The following is a 17,473-nucleotide window of genomic DNA, read 5'->3' as shown; positions in this document are numbered from 1 at the left end:
GAGTATTAGCCGAAGGTCGTGGGTTCGAATCCCGCTCTTGACACTAATTTTTTCATCTCAATCAAGACTTTAGATAAAAAGAATAATTAATTGATATCATCTCAATTATTGTTTCACTTGTTCGATTTATCATTCAATCTTCCACACACATTCTCAGAAATTCTCTCTAGAAACTGCACTTACTCATTTTCTCACGCACCTGTTCACACATTCATACTCACCAAGAAACCTCCTTGAAAACACTCATTCACTCTTTTCGTACGACCCATTCACTCACATGTTCTCATCCACTTACTCAATTATTTTTTTCGATTTCCGATGTATAACTCAATCTTCCTTACACACAGAAATTCTCTCTAGAATTTGCGCTCACTCATTCAATCATTCGTACTCATTCTCTCACACTCTCACTTATTTATTCACTTGTTCTCTGTTTCACTCACACATATTTAATTGCTCAGAAATCTTCCTATATAAAAAATGTGTAAAAAACCCATGAATTTGGAACAATATAAAAAAGTGGCACTTTTTGTCAATGAGTGATTTTTGTGATGTCAAACCCTACGCTCGACGAAATATTAACTGTTGTATGACGTAACGGAGGTGAAAAAAAGAGCGTAAACATTTCACAGCGCGCATCGAATTACGTAAAATCTTGTTTACGTCGCCTGATCGTTTTAAAATGATTACGTCCCAGCTTTGTCACATTGTAAAAGACAAAGGACAAGATTCATTTGAATGCGTAACTCGCAAAGTCATCAAGTCTGCCACTTGTAACGGACAAAGCTTCTTGCATATTCTCTGTTCTTGTTTTTCTCATCCGTCTCGAATTATATAAAATAAAAAAATCACGGGGTAAAAACGTCCGCTAAGTGGGTGGGCTTCCTAGCTTCCTCACATTATGTGCATGCCGATATGTCAATCTGTTTGGAATAAAATTCATACGAGATCATATAAGAAGGAACCCGCACAATCCCTGAAAATGTCATAAGAATCCGACAAATGTTTTCGGAGATATAGCCGTGCATGCGATACCGTTGATCCGATTGGGATGAAATTCATAGGGGATCTAGAACCAAACCCGCAAAATCTCTGAACATTTCATAAAAATTGGTCTCATTTTTTCGGAGCCCGTTACAAGAAATTGACTACAGACAGACAGAAGAATACAAATTCACAACAATTTCACACACCACCGAAGTTTATATTTACATCTGTATTGTATTTTTCCATTCAACATGTTTTGTAATTCACCCAGGCGCTGAAGATGACCCGAATAAAGGTCGAAACGTCGACAACAAAATGAAAAACGTGTTTTTCTAAACTACCTCGTTCTTGACCTCGACATCGTTTTTCTTTAAAATATTTGTCGTGGTTTGAAGTTATCTTGTTTTAATCTTCTTATGAAAACATTATTAAATAAAACTCATTTTAAACATCTTAAAACATTTCTGTTTTACTTTATCAAGAAGCTTTCTTTATTATTTTTTAATTAGATACTTCAGGAAGGTTTACATTTTTGTTTTTACTTGCTTTTGAAGTTGTGATCATTTGCATTAATAAACTTAGTGACTTTGACGAGCAAAGGAAATTTCATAATCATTGAGGAAATTAATTGGCGTTCAGACCCAATTAGAAAGAAAAGAAATTGTTCAAAAACCAAAGATGAACGAGAGAATTGTCTGAGAGTTACGTTTAAAAAGTAACATATTTTATCTCAGTAATATAAAGATGCAATATTAAAAAAAAAAAAATAATAATAATTGAAATAAGCGGGCCTGTTCTGAAAAGTATTTACTTTTGGATTGAACTTTTGCATGAAAAAAGACTGGTATTAAATTCAACCGTTGCGTAGGCTTTAAATAAAGGAAATTCAAGTACGAGATCTCTTTTCTGGTAAATACAGCCGACTTCAAAGCACATTTGCAGTAGAGAATTCCTTTCTTTTTTTTTTTCTTTTGTCGGCCTTTAAAAAGAGATGAATTACACCGTAAACAGTGGGCGAAATGATACTGTTTTAAACTGATATCAAACAACAGTACTATATTAAAATAGGGGTGGGATGTTTGAGCGATTATTTATTCAAAAATTGAATAAATGGACCGATTTTTTTTAAAAGATTAATTATACAAATCCTTTCCTCCTAAATAGACCTAAATAGATCTATTGTGGAACTTCTATAAATTATAGCCCTACATTGCCAAAGATAAAGCTAAGAACTTTCCTTGGTGCTTCTTTGCGCAACTCTTTTGATGTGAGAATTGCCTTGTAACCGGAATTGTGCTTCGCAATCACAAAGGATTTATGTCTCCTGTCTTTCCAAGGCAATGGATATAGAGGCTTATAAGTTTTATCAAATACCGCCTGCTGAGAGCGAAAGAGGACTTTCTTCCCCTTCCTTTTTGACATATTTAGACATCTCTTGGCTGGTTGTTTGTCCAGTGTTTGAGTTTTTCTTTCGCAAGCCATTTTTCCAGTTTCAACTTAAGCACACATCCGGTGCAGTCAGTATCTACATGTGTGAGGGTTGGTTTTTTTTTTCTGGTTGGTCGGCCTGTTAATTTCTTACCACCCACGATTACTCTGGATCCGGGTAGGTTTACAGATTGACATAATTAATTTTTGCACGACCATTTCAAAGGCCAAGGACTGTAACGAATTTCCTTCTATGCCTCCATGTCCGGGATTAACTTTAATTTAATCTTGTAAATATTTCCCCAGAGTCAATCGGCGATTTAAGCACTCGACAAGTTTGGAGTTAAAAAATATACGAATTTATTTCCTTTTTGGCTACCATATTTTGAAACTTGGCCCATGGGCTGAATTTAACCAGTTATTTATTTTGTTTCAGAATTCAAAAGTACACCATGGTACGACGAGGGCGATTTCATGTGGAGAAACAAAGGTGAGCTTTGTGATATTTTTCTATGAAGAAAGCATTTTTAAATTTAGTTATTATTAATTTTTAAGGGCGTTTTAACGGCTAAGGTCATTTCACACCCAAACATCCAAACCTTCTATCTTAGGTTAGCTATATCTCTTCTGAGTGCTATAAAGCTCTGACTCAAAACATTCACTCGTCATCAAATTTATCCTATTGCCATCCAAGCTTTAATTTTTCTTTTTAAAATTCTTAATTCGGACGGCCAAATGTATACAAAATTCCCATTTTAAATTGCATAAAATTTAATAAAATTATAAAACTTATTTCTGTTTCTTTTTTTAATTAGAATTGTGAATTTTTGTTCCATAATTTAAAAATTCCCCGTAGGCTTGAATGGCTAATAATAATAATGGAGTCAGACTAGCAACAGTCTCAGCATGAGTATAAGCTCATCCTTATCCTTTTATTCTTCCATTCAAATATGATAACTAATTCTACATAACAATAATAAGAAATAAAACACAATAACATTTCTTTTTCTTTTGAGGGAGCTATTTTTCTTATTTAAATTGCGATTTTGGGCATTGCAGTTTATTCCCCCGCAATTTGTATTTTCCTCCATTTCATTTTTCCGCTCCGGCAGCCTCAAAAACTTCTGAAATCTTGTACGCACAACTTTTATTCAAACATTAGAAGGCATTCAATGGTATAACAATTTGGGAAAAGGCCTAAATCTCATTATAAATTCCAATAAATTTGAGAAAGCTGAAAAGTGCTCTTCGAAAGAAACACTGGGGACCCAGTAACTCCTGTAAATCACTCGAAAGGTTGAGCCTTTGCCTAAAGGGTTGTAAAGTGGGACAGTCGACCAAAATATGTTTTACTGTCAAAATGGTGCGTTCTCCACTTCGCGTACATCGAGGACAAGTTGGAAGGTTGTTGCCTATTAAAAGCCTATTATGGATTAGCCTGATATGACCTATTCGCAATCTAGTGAGAATCACAAGTTCTTTTCTCTCAAGTTCCTCAGTTGGCCACTTATGTACAACTGGCTTAATTTCTTTCATACTATCTCTACAGACATTCCATCTTGCCGCCCACTTTCGTTTGATAATGTTTTTAACATAACCGACTATATCATCTGGACGGAGAGGAAATTGATCTGTTCTTTGTGGATGGTTTGCAGCGTTTCTTGCCTGTTGATCAGCTTTTTCATTTCCAGAAATGCCGACATGACTAGGAACCCAAACAAATATCACATGTTTGTTGAGTGTTCTGATTTCATAGAGATATTTGTGAATTTCTAAGATGTAAGGGTCAACCGAGAAATTATTTTTGATTGCTTCGAGACTACTTTTCGAATCAGAGCAAATAATGGCATTACAAATTCCAGGCGATTCCTTTATAATGCTCAATGATCTTCTGATTGCATGAAGTTCAGCTGTGTATACGCTAGCCTCATTCGATAGAGACCAGCTGAAGTTATACTCATCAGCAAATATCCCACACCCTACACCAATTTCATTTTTAGACCCATCGGTATAAAAAACTTTATAATTGGGCTAGTTATTTAAAATTCGCAAGAATTTCCCTTGATCATCAGAGAAGGTGTTTCTCTTTTGTTCAACAAGGCCAGATCTTCGATAATTGTGACAGTAGGTAACGCCCACGGTGGGATATCTAGCAATTTAAAACCCTCAACCGCCGGCAAGGAATTAAATTTAGTTTTTAGTATTATTATATTTATTTTATCTCAGAGGAGTCCCTACTGAGGAAAATATTCTTTACGAATGCCTATGCTTATTGAGTAAACATGCGACTCCAACATTGAAAAGCTTCAGGTGATTCAAAATAAATCCCTCTGCTTTGCTTTCCAGCTTACATGGCTTAAGCTCGTGGCCAGGATTAGCGAGCTAATACAAAAGGAATTTCCAGATCGAACTGGTTCCACATAACGGATTATTTTTTTAATTAATTAATTAACTTTTTGTTTTGTTTTCGGCAGTCCCCCGCCGCCGCAGGCACCCGCCTCAGCGACTCTGCCCAGCCTGTTTCTTTTTTATTTTATACGAGCGTTTTAGTAAGATGTGCATAATAACCAAGTATAACTTTATGGCAAAGTCCATATTCACTTACTGCTCTGGGAAAAATTACACCCAGCCCAAACGACCAAATTTGTATGTTGGTTGGGAGGGGGATTTTGAGGTTGTCAAAAAGTTAGTTTCTACCCAGAGAAGAGAGCGTGCTAGTCTGATTCGGCTCTACCCATCACACTCGCAACATTTATCGTACCTCAACCCTAAATAAATACGGGGGAGCCGATTTGGGTTAAAATGCTTTTGGATCTATAGATCTTTGTAAACCACAAGGGTTGGATGGAAGGTTGAATACTGGCATAGTATTTACCTCTGGAATATTTTAAACGTCCGCACTCGTTTTGCCAATATTTTCTTATAACAGCTGAATTATGGGCACGAATGTCTGGTGACGATAGTTACTGTGTGTCTTGCCCTTTAAGTTCTGCTTGTTTTTGGCCAACAGATCAACCTCGTTATTGAATCATGCGCTTTAACCAGCATTATTTGTTGATGAGGCTAAGTCTCTTAGCAATTGTTTTATTTAGAGAACAATAGGGTCGGGAGGAAAGTTAGGGCTCTGAAAAGCCATTAACACGCTAAGACATTCATTAGAATTGCTTGCTATACCGGATTATTAATCGTGTTTTGTTTGAGTCTATCTCACTAGTCAGTTTATGCTACGTAAAATTTTTTAGAAGGTGCCAAATTTTATCCACTCTTTCATTAAGAACTTGTAATCTCTGCTTTAGATATTTATGATTAAAAATATAAATTATATTTTCTTCGATGTTTACAAAAAGGAGATTAATAGGATTGTGAACTTAAAATTAAATTAAAACTCGCCGTATTTCACCCTCCTATAAAAGATTTTCGGTCAACAACCCCTAAAAGGGGGAGGGTTTAATATTGAGTTTAACCTTTCAAAAGTTTAAAAGCTAAAAAAACAATTAATTAAAGGAAGCAGAAATAACATTCTCCTATAGTCTTAGGCTTTCTTTATATTAGAAAAGATTTAGATTTATATTGATATAATAATCTTTTTATGTAAGGTCTTGGTTGAAATGAAAAAGTTAGTGTCATGAGAGGGATTCGAACCCACGACCTTCGGCTCAATACGCCATTGCTCTAACCACTTGAGCTACCGTACTTCTAGACGTCACGATAGCTCAAGTCGTTAGAGCAACGGCGTATTGAGCCGACGTTCCTGGGTCCGAATCCTGCTCGTGGCACTAACTTTCTTCAACCAAGACCTTACGTAAAAAGATTAATTAATTGAAAGAAGTAATTTGGTCAATCAGACCACTAAATATAATGGATTTAATGAGATAATAATGTTCAATAACCTCAACTTACTAGTTTTCCGTAAATAATACGGTTTTCTCTCTAAAAAGAAACGAGAAAAATGAAACAATCGTCATTTCTGTAATTAAAGAATAACGAAAAAAGCACAAAGCCCCTAAGAAAATCTGATTGAAAGGTTATAATCAAAGCCTTTTCCTTCTTCTTTTTTTCTGAATCGCAATATTCACACCTAAGAATCGGTTCAGTGGATACTTTATTGACAGAAGACTGCAATATTACAAAACAATAAAGGATATTATTATTCACTAATAGTTGGAGTTGCCTTTAAATTGCATACAGGACTTTGATGAAAATTAAAAACATGAGTGGTCCAAAGTGATGCATGACAAAAAAACAGAAGGTTGCACAAATCATTCTCGACAATCTATTTCTAAACTTTGCCTTGAGATTTCTATTGGAAAGATAGGGCCGAATCCAAGGCAAAATTTGTCTCCAAGCTTATCAAAAATTCGGTGGAAAAAATGGTCAATCGTATCAAAACATAAAGAAAATGTTTTTCTGAAACCTACATCACACCAGACCGCATCTCACGATTTCTAAATTTTAAAAAAATACATAAAAGATTTACCAACATGACAAAAATTATTTACTTATAAATGATTATGTTAGATGTCCAATTCAGTCAAAAACCCGCGCTGCTAACCTATTAGGAAGGCACAGAGATTTTCTTGACCTGATCAATAATATCAGACTTCAGAATTGGTCCGATCACCTTTCTTAAAAATTTGAAAATCTAAAAATTGAATTCAGCATCGAAAAAACCTTCCCAAATGTACATCGCTGATTATATTACTATTTTAAATAGATCCAGATATCCTCGAGGGTTAGAGCAATATTTTTTGACTCATGAGAGACTAGAAAAAAATAAAATTTATATGTTTCCAAAAACGTTAAAATCACGCTGTCTATCAATGTACATATATAAACACGAATAAAAATTTCTTCGCTTCAATGTCATTCCTGCATTTTTAGATAGTTGTTAACAGTCAGGGTCGATAACACGAATATTTTCAGTTCGTGCCTTGATGACATATTTGTAAATGGGTTGTGTCATCAAGAAGTAGGGTGGTCCCCCCCCCCCCGAGGTCTTCCCCTCATCGCGATGGAATCGTCTTCGTCAACACCTATTCATTCGGCTCAACGGTGTTTTTATATAGTTTCTCTGGGAGGAACAAAGAAAAATGATCGGCTGAAGCCGTCTCCAGGACGACGTGACGTCAACCGTGAAAAGGAGTAGAGATTTCACCCCGAAATAAAATTTTATCACCCAATTTATATTAATTTGCCAACTGGTTTTCTCCATTCTTTGAAAAAGATGATTTTATTATGTGATAATTTTTACTACAATGCGGTTTGAGGAACCTTCTAAAGCACAGCAGTTTATATGTAATTGAAATAATCATTATTATAAAGTATTAATCCATTTATGTTTAGTGGTCTAATTGACCATATTAATTATTTCAATTAATTATTATTTTTATGTAAGGTCTTCGTTGAGATGAAAAAGTTAGCGTCAAGAGCGGGATTCGAACCCACCTAGCCGAAGTTCGTGGGTTCAAATCCAGCTCTTGACGCTAACTTTTTCATCTCAACCACGACCTTACATAAAATGAATAAATAATTGAAACTATCATCCAGCTAAATTAGTAATATGGTTATCTACAAGTCTGATAGAGCAAAACGAAGAAATAGGTTGAACAAATTATGCAAAACCAACTTTATGTAATTTTTACAGAATATAGTTGATTCTTCTGAACTATCAAATACGGAAATGATTCCTCAAATAAATTTCTACATTGCAATTTTTTATCCACTGATCGTACCAATCTTAAATATAACTCTTTCCTTTTTGAAAATAAAAATTCTTCATTTCATGCTTGCTTATCTGTGTGAACTGGCCTCATTGGCAAAAGATCAATATTCTAATTTTGAATACGCTTCATTAAGCCATTATGCACTGACCGTCAAAAAAACCGACCACCTGGCTTTTGCACGAAAAAATGGCCCACTTTGGAAATGTATATTTTCTAAGCCTTTTAAGTTACAGACCTGCGCTAGGTGTCATTTTTTAGAAAATATTACACTGAACATGATGGCTTTTTAAAATTTAACCATTTAAGTTTACAGTTAACCATTAAATGTTTACATCTTCACAGAAATTCAACTTTTCCTTTCCATTTCTCAATTGTTCGTTAGCAGTTTGGCTTCGAATAACGAATTGAAACAATAGGTTTAAAAATGATAAATGATGGAGTGAGTGTGGTGTTCAATCCTTTTTAAATAGATAGTTCCTACTCACAGTAAGTTTTTTGCAACGATCCGGATTTCGAGCCTTTTAGTTCATCATCAGGTTGAAGGACTTCTACAACCTGATGATGAGATAAAAGGCTCGAAATCCGGATCGTTGCAAAAAACTTACTGTAAGTAGGAACTATCTTTTTAAAAACAATAGGTTTATATATGGTAAAATCGGGAGAGAGAGTGATGGGTTTTTTCATGAGCACATTTTTTGCCAAAAATCGCGAATGACTCGAAAACTGTTGAGAAATCGGGCAAAGTGGAAATTGACCAATTGAAAGCTTTTTAAAATTTCCTATCGATTCTTAAAGAGCGCCGGTCCAGCTCGATTTGAAATTTTCGTAAAAAGTGCAAAAATTAACATATTATCAAATTCACTAGTTTTCGTGGTCCTCTTGTATCTTTCAATTAATTAAGGTTTTTAGTTGAGAAAAAAAATTCTGTCGCCGAGAATCAAATAAATTACACGACATTTGAAAAATGGCAAAAAGTAGGGAAAATTCAAAAGGTGGGGTTGAGATGGGAAGTTAGTGTCCGAGTGGATCGAAGTCACGATAGCTCAAATGGTAGAGTAGCGGCGTATCTACCCGAAGGTCGTGGGTTCGAATCCCGCTCGTGACATTGACTTTTTATCTCAACTAAAAACCTTAATTAATTGAAAGATATTCTCGAATTTTTGAATTTACTGATGAATGACTAAAGCTAGTAAAACATTTAAAAAACCATCTTGTTCGGCGTAAGAAATGAGACCAAGGACAGACCTGTGACTTAAAAGGCTGAGAAAATATCCATTTGCAAAGTTGGCAATTTTTTCGTGCATAAACCAGATGGTCTTTATAAATTTATTTATTGCACAAAAACAATTTTATTGTGTTCACTTTTATTAAAAATAAAATAACTTAAAAGCACTTTTGCAATAATCTAAATCTGTTCTTGTGCTTGACAATTTCCTGGTTAAATCTGTGTTGAAGTAAGTTTGAATATCTGATGAGGATTAACTGGAAACATAGCGGATCGAGGGTTTTCGAAGAATCATAAATATTTAAATGTGCTTTTCCTAACATAATAAAAGTTATCATCAAATTATACTGAGTCAACATTACTTCCAAACAATATTTATTGTTTAATATTTTTGTTAATGAGAGAGTTCTAAAAGCTAAAATAAAGTCACAATTAAATATTTATACACATTTGTTTTAAAACAATCGAACGAAAGCTTTATTTCATAGCCAGAAAATAATAAACGAGTAATAAAGCATTGTAACGTGTTAATGATTATTTATCCTGTTAGTGACGTTTGAAAGCACACGTTAAATCCACTTAACTGAAACAATTGTATTTCAAAACTCATCATTTCGTTCTGCTGCCTTTTACAAAGCTAAAAGTTGAACAATAAGTTTTAAATTGAATTATTGAATTAATTATAAAAGTACAAAATTTGCACTAAAGTTAAATTAATTCTTTCCCGTGTGAAACTCCCTTCATTTAGAAAAAGTCCCGTTAGTTAATTGTTTCCAATTGAATGAGCGGACTTGATTTTGATTGAAGGTCTTTACCCTTGAACTAGACGGAGTAATTAAGCATAGGCCGAACTTGTTAGTTAGAAAAACGAAGTTCAACTCATTGATTATCGAAATATTTTGAATTTTTTTTAACGCACTTCATATCATTTGTTTAAATTGTAACTGTGATGAGGCTCAATAAATCGTTTTTCTTTAATGTTTCCCAAGGTATACATACTTTTTCAGGGTCGTCAACTATTTTTACTGTTTGGGAAAAGCCACACAATATTTATAATAAAAAATGAAAAAAGTATTCTATGCAGGTGCGGCCATAACGCTAAGTCTTGCTTTAATAAAAGAGGCCTTTGAGCTAGCCTGTATGATTTATGATCTAATTTTTTTGCCTTTTATGAGTCCATCTAAACCTTTCTTTTATACCACAAAGTTAATACTGTTAATATTGTACAAAATAAAATAATTTAAGAGAATTTAACCATTTAAAATGTCTTAGATTTCCCATTAGAAAATTATTTTAATCACGTTGATCATTTACATGCACTTAAACTGGTTTAGATGCCAGTAAAATGTTTTAACATTTCTGTTTTATATAGGTTTTCTTGGAAATAAATAATATCTGATTTAAACATTTCATGACATGTCTCTTAGGTCGAACGATTTACCTTTTAGGGCAAGAATAGACATATGCAAATCCATAATGGGTATTTCAGACTTCTATGTAGAATTTAGGATTATTTAGATTAGGACTGTTTTAGAGTTGTTATGTTGTTTATAGTTTATTTATAATCCGCTCAATATATCGAGCAGGGTAAAGTTTTGATAAGATATCTTACGAGACGCACAATAATATTGTGAAATGAAATTTTTTCTGTTTCAGCATTTCTTTTTTTTAAATAAGCTTTAATTAATCACAGCTGAACAACCTTCAACTTAACTGTAATATCCATTATAAAGAAATTTTTTGATATCGATCCGTTTCATTTGTATTGAGATCACGTTTATACACATTCCGTGTTACTGACGTTCGTTAAAACGTGGAAACGTGGCCGGCAGTTAAACAAGAAACCGTAGGGAGACGAAAAAATAGTCAATAATTTACTTCACTTAACGCGCAATTGGTGCCAGTGTGAAAAAAAAATTATTATCCCTTTCCCATCGAGTTGAAACAATAATTTTTCACCTTGTCATTTTCCACGGATTTATATAGCGAAAAATCCCCCTATATTGTGAAAATATCCTTTTCTGACAATGACGTCGGATATTTTTTTTTTTTTTTAACGAGCGATAATCCTTTTCGACATTTGCCGGCCGTTATCGACAGGAAAGTGGAAGTTTTCCTTATCGTTATTTATATCCGAGACAAGAGAATATAAATAAATAAAATCCATGACGAGGACATAGTTTTACATTACAACAGTGGGCAGAATGAACTTATAAAACATTACATAAGAACCAAATCCGATTTTATAAACAAGTAATGCATTTAAAAAAAAAATTTTTACGCAGCGGAAAAAGTACGAAAAAACCTCTTTTATGTAACTTAGTTTTATCAAAGGATCATTTAACTCCCATTTGGTTTAGATCAATAATCTTCTTTTTTTTCAAGTTTTAAAAGGTTCCAACCTTCGACTTACCGTTTTGCACGCGATAATAATAATACACCACAAATATCAAATATAAATTTATAAGCTCCTCAACTCTAAACTTTAACAATACAAGTAAAAATAATCTGCAATTTACTTCAAGAAATATTTAAATTACTTATTGTGGGACAACGGTGAATGATCACGGAAGTTTGAACTTTAAATGATAAAAAATATAAAGTAGTAATGCAGAGAAAAGTTGCTCGATGGGTTCCCCATAATTGAAGCGTGTCATTCCTTGGATCCTTACAGGGTACGAGTGGGCATGCCAGATTCTTGGAAAGAGTAGCGAGTTCCGCTTTTTAGAAGTATTGTGAATTTTTTTATTGTTTGTAGCCGTAAATAATAAAAAAAAATATGCGTTTTGTTGTTCTCTGTTTTGTATAAGTGAGTGTATTTATTAGCGTGAATGGAGAGGGGCTGATGGTGAAATAGCATCTTTATCTCTTCTCGAGCTTATGCGTGTTTGAGTCGAAGCCGGAATATTTAAAAAAGTACCCCATTGACCCCAATTAGATTAGTTTGTTATTGTGTTCAAGTCGATGGAGGAATATTGAGTATTCCACCTACTGAACATAATGACCGCAATGTACATGTGAAAGTATTTATTCGTGTGAATGCGTATTTAATGTATGTTGTACTTTGCATGCGCTCGGGGCTGAAAAGATCTAGCTGACGGATGACCCTGTAATAAAATAATTAGTAATAAAATTTCAGAACATCATGTAAACGTTATTTAGCCTAGCTATAACTATATAAAAACGAACTTGAATACAATTAAATACTGTCAATCTGAAATCTATTTTACCAATGAACTTAAGAATGATTGAACTCGACGATAAAAACAAGTAAAACTTCATTCAAGTTTGAATCAAATCAAGTTTAAAAGAATCATAGAATAACTTCAAAAATTAAACTTTTTTAAGTTGGAGTCCAGTTCTCTTATTCGTCCAAGCCTCTAATTGGGAAACAGGACAACACACAAATTTTAAATCGGATTCTATTGGTTGTCGGCTTTAGGGGGTTCCACAATCGATAGTTGCTCCCTTAGAACTAAATTTGGCAAATAACCGACAACATTTATAACAGAAGATAACCAATGAATATTGGGGAAAGATTATTTTTGGGAAAGGTTGGCCTCATTAAAGACAAATACAGAAGAATCCGTCGGCAAAAAAGGCCTTATAAGCCGTGATTTTGGGTCATCATTCGTTTTTGGATGGCCTGATAGTTTTACCTTTTGGGAAAACATCATTCGATATGCAAAAGATCCAACATCATATCAAATTCAACCCACCAAATCAAAAAATATTCAAATAAGAGGGAAAAATATATATCAATTAGGAGAAAAACTTGAACTGGAATTAAGCACGTTTGTCAAAAACCTTCTCAATTATTAAATCACGTTCAGTTAAAGAGTACTAAAGCATACCATGTGAAACTATGACTAGGATATACAGCCTCTACTGACCTAGGCTGCGCCAGTCTGATGTAAAGAACTAGGCAAAAAGTTCAACAAATTAAAAAGCGTAAAAAAACAAAACAAAATCTGTGATTTATAAAAAGGTATCGAACAATTTCGTTTAATGTAGTATGTGTATTGGCTGAAGAAAGTTTTATCGAATTAAAAATTAGGGAATACAGCTTCAATCTGGACGAACAAATTCGAGTTCTATGCCTAGGACTATTCTGTTTGGATCGATAAGCTATTGGTACTAATATTTAATTAAGATTTTGGTTGAGAAAAAAAATCAATGTCTCAAGCGGGATTCGAACCCACGACCTTCGGCTAAATACGCCGCTGCTCTACCACTTGAGCTATCGTGAATTCGATCCACTCGGACACTAACTTCCTATCTCAACCCCACCTTTTTGAATTTTGAGCCTTGAAGACTAAGAAGGGCGAGGAAGGATTTCTTTAGATGATGATGTTCTGCGAGTTTTAGCCGAAGAAAATCCCAGAACGACTGTTCGAGAACTTGCAGAGAATCTTTCAGTTAGCAAACGGTCTGTTGCTGACAACTTAAGGCAGTGAAAGGTGAAAAATCTAAATCTCGAAATTTGGGTTACTCGTAGGTTAAACGAGTTCCAAAAAAAAAAAAAAATCATCGTTATGAAGTTTGCACAATACTTCTTTATCGAAACAGAAACGAACCTTTCCTAGAAATGACGGAGGTGAAATGAGTATGTAGATTCACTTTTGTAAAAGGTGATTCCACTTACAGATTTTTAGGTTGACGACCATTTATAAACAACGTATCTGTGATTAGAACCACCTTTTACAAAAGTGAAAAAATCTAATCCTTTTCTGGATACAATTATTACTTGTGATGAAAGGTGGTTTGTCTACTATAACAACAGACGTTCTGAATGGCCCAACAAAGGAAAAACCGTACCAAATTTTCCAAAGCCTCCATCCCAAATCATTAAAAAAAGGGATGGCGACTATTTGTCGGGCTTCATTTGGGCTGTTTTACTACAGCTTCTTGAAAACTGTCGAAACAATCACTAACGAAATGTATTCCTCTCAGATTAAAGCAATCCACCTGAATTATACCCATAAACGAGCAATATTTTCTGGACAACCCACAATAAAAAAAGAAAACTAGTGCTTATTTCGGACAAAAAGTTTAGTAAACCTAGCGGAGGCATTAGCAAAATGCCAGAAGTGAAAAATTTTGAAGATCGTAAAGTCATTGAAAATGCACCTCTAAATCTACATACTGCAATGTTATCAGATAATAAAAATCCCTTTTTAGAATACACCTCCTGAAAAAGGGCTTAAGTAGTGGCCCGATGGCTGACGAAATTATAGCGAAAGACGTTTCACTATAATTAATCTTTTTATGATTAGAGCAGTATGATCAGCTCAAGTGATTAGAGCAGCAGCGTACTGAGCAGAAGGTCGTAGGTTCGAATCCCGCTCGTGGCACTAACTTTTTCATTTCAACCAATACCTTACATAAAAAGATAATATAGATTCTCTAACCACTTGAGCTACCCTTCCTTCGATCCACTCGGACACCAACTCCCCATCTTAACGTACAACCTTTCAAATTATGACATGGAACACTAGCTTTTTCATATCAACCAAAATCTTACAAAAAAATTAAGTAAAATTGAAACAAGTGATTTGGTCAATAGACCACTAAATATAATGGATGTTAAAAAAAGAAAAATAATGAACAATACATTTAAACAAATTAATAAAATTATAAGTCTTGTAGTGAGAGCGGAATGAGTCCAGACTTCAGGGGGGAGAGCCGCGTTATGACATTTTTACAAGAAACTATCGACTTCAAAAGAAAAAAAATTAACCGGCTGAAAAATATCTCAGATTGTTGAATTTTACAGAGATTTGCAATAAAAAATATTCCAGAAAGTCGAAAGGTTCCCAGAAAAATTGATCACATCAGATTGAATTAACTGTTGTTCTCTTGTATTGTTTATTATTATTGCATAATAATATCTTTTTAATGAGAAATAACCTGCTTGTTTTGTCATCGAAACGTTGATGTATTAATAAAATAAATAAAATGATATTCTCGGGAAAACACGGCGCTCGACTACGCTAAACCTGCACGACCGATACGTCATGTTGGTTTTAATCTATTCATGCGCTTTGCTAACTGAAAATGTGTTCTTCCGTACGTACCAAATATCGCAAATGGGACAAAACGGAATCAAGAGAGATCAAATGTAGGTCAGTTGTACTTGTAGTCTTAATAATGGATAATTCATAAGAAGAATTATTTGAAGATCGAGAGATGCGGTCTGGTGTGACGTATGTTTTAGAAAAACACTTTCTTTATTGTGCCAACGTTTCGATCTTTATTAAGATCATCTTCAGGGCTCAAAGTGTTTGTTTTCTGTATAAATGTGTCATTATTGGGTGTCGTCTTGAGAGTGCCACTCTCAATAAAGATCGGAACGTAGGCACGATAAAGAAAATGTTTTTCTAAAACCTACGTCACACCCGACAGCATCTCACGATCTTCAAACAATCACGCTGGTCACTAAACACCACACATAAAATATAAAATAATTAATTAATAATGAACGATACATTTAAGCAAATTAATAAAAGTAAAAGTCTCGTAGTAATAGCGGAATGATCCGACACAGTCCAGACATCATGTGGAAGAGCCGCGTTATGACATTTTTACAAGAAAATAGAAAAATTAAATTGACTGAACATTTCTTAAGATAGTTGAAATTTATAGAGATTTGAAATAAAAAATAGCCCAGTAAATCGAAAGGTTTCCCAGAAAAATTGATTACATGAAAGTGATTTAACTGTTGTGTTCTCTTATAATGTTTATTATTATTTTATAATAATACTTTTTTAATGATAAATAACCAGCTTATTGATATCATCGAAACGTAAATTTATTAATAGAATAGAATAAATAAAATGAAATACTCGGGAAAACACGGCGCTCGACAACGCTAAACCTGCACGACCAATCTGTCACGACGGTTTTAATCTATTCAAGCGCCTTGCTAACTGAAAATTTGTTCTTCCGTACGTACCAAATATCGCAAATGGGGCAAAATGGAATCAAGAGAGATCAAATGTAGGTGAGTTGTAATTGTAGTCTTAATAATGAATAATTAATAAGAAGAATAAAGTGTTGAATAGCTAAGAATAATAATATGAGTAGGGAAGAAATGGAAATTACCCCATCTCAAAAATACGAGGTGCCCGTAATGGTCATACATGCCGACTGGCAGGGGAAAAAACATACAACATTGAAAAAATAAGTAACATTTGAAATAAATAACAAATATATAAAATGAATGCATGGTTAAATCGTTATAAAGTTACATTGTCTAAAGAAATTTTTTAAATTTCTGCTTGTCTAGCCTGACATCATTTTTTGATATATTTTGCTACTTTAAAGATTTTTTCAGATTAAAAAATCAATAGTGGGGTGATCGGAGATAATCCCTATTTTCGGTGAGAGAGCCGTTGTATTACATTTTTACTACAAACTATCGAATTCAAAGAAAGGGTTAAACCGGATGAAACTTTTTTCTTTGAATTTTAAACTTGCAGAGATTTTCAATTTAAAAAAAATCGAAAATAAGAAAATTAGTCGTAAATCGAAAGGTTTTCAAGAAAAATTAATCACATGATAATAATATATTTTTAATGAGAAATAAAGTTGGATTAACAAGTTGAAAGAAGTAAAATTTTTAAAGATCATAAAGTCTTTGAAAATCCACCTTCAAATCTACATACTACAATGTTATCAGATAATAAAAATCTCTTTTTAGAAGATACCTCCTGAAATAGGGCTTAAGTACTGACCCCATGGATGACCTTTAAAGGAGTTTCACTATAATTTATCTTTTTATGTAAGGTATTGGTTGAAGTGAGAAAGTTAGTGTCACGAGCGGGATTCGAACCCAAGATCTTTGGCTCAATATGCCGCTGCTCTAACCACTTGAGCTATCGTGACCTCGACCCGCTCAGACACCAGCTCCCCATCGTAATCTACAACCTTTCCAATTTTCTCTCCTTTTTGCCATTTTTCAAATGTGTGATCAGGATTCGATTCTCGGCGACATATAAGTAGCCACGGAGAGCTGTTAGTGAATATATACTTCGTTTTACGTATTAAATCTATTATGTTTTGTGGTCTAATTGACCAAATGACTTCTTTCAATTAATTAATCTTTTTA

The 17,473-nt window shown here is 33.9% G+C and overlaps 1 protein-coding gene across 1 annotated transcript in view; it reads left to right on the top strand.

Annotated features, from left to right (window-relative positions):
* Nucleotides 1-17,473, top strand: part of LOC106665623 (protein cab-1) — an 80,137-nt gene that overhangs the window by 48,786 nt on the left and 13,878 nt on the right. Inside the window, exon 2 of the mRNA XM_014392157.2 lies at nucleotides 2,852-2,905. Coding sequence (XP_014247643.1) covers nucleotides 2,852-2,905 — 54 coding nt within the window. The remainder of the gene's footprint in view (nucleotides 1-2,851; nucleotides 2,906-17,473) is intronic.

Source organism: Cimex lectularius, unplaced genomic scaffold, assembly GCF_000648675.2.
Source record: "Cimex lectularius strain Harlan isolate CLEC.00 unplaced genomic scaffold, Clec_2.1 scaffold1, whole genome shotgun sequence".
In the NCBI taxonomy this organism is placed as follows: Eukaryota; Metazoa; Arthropoda; class Insecta; order Hemiptera; family Cimicidae; genus Cimex; species Cimex lectularius.
Note: the sequence above shows the minus strand (reverse complement) of the source record. Positions and strands in the feature narration are given on the sequence as shown.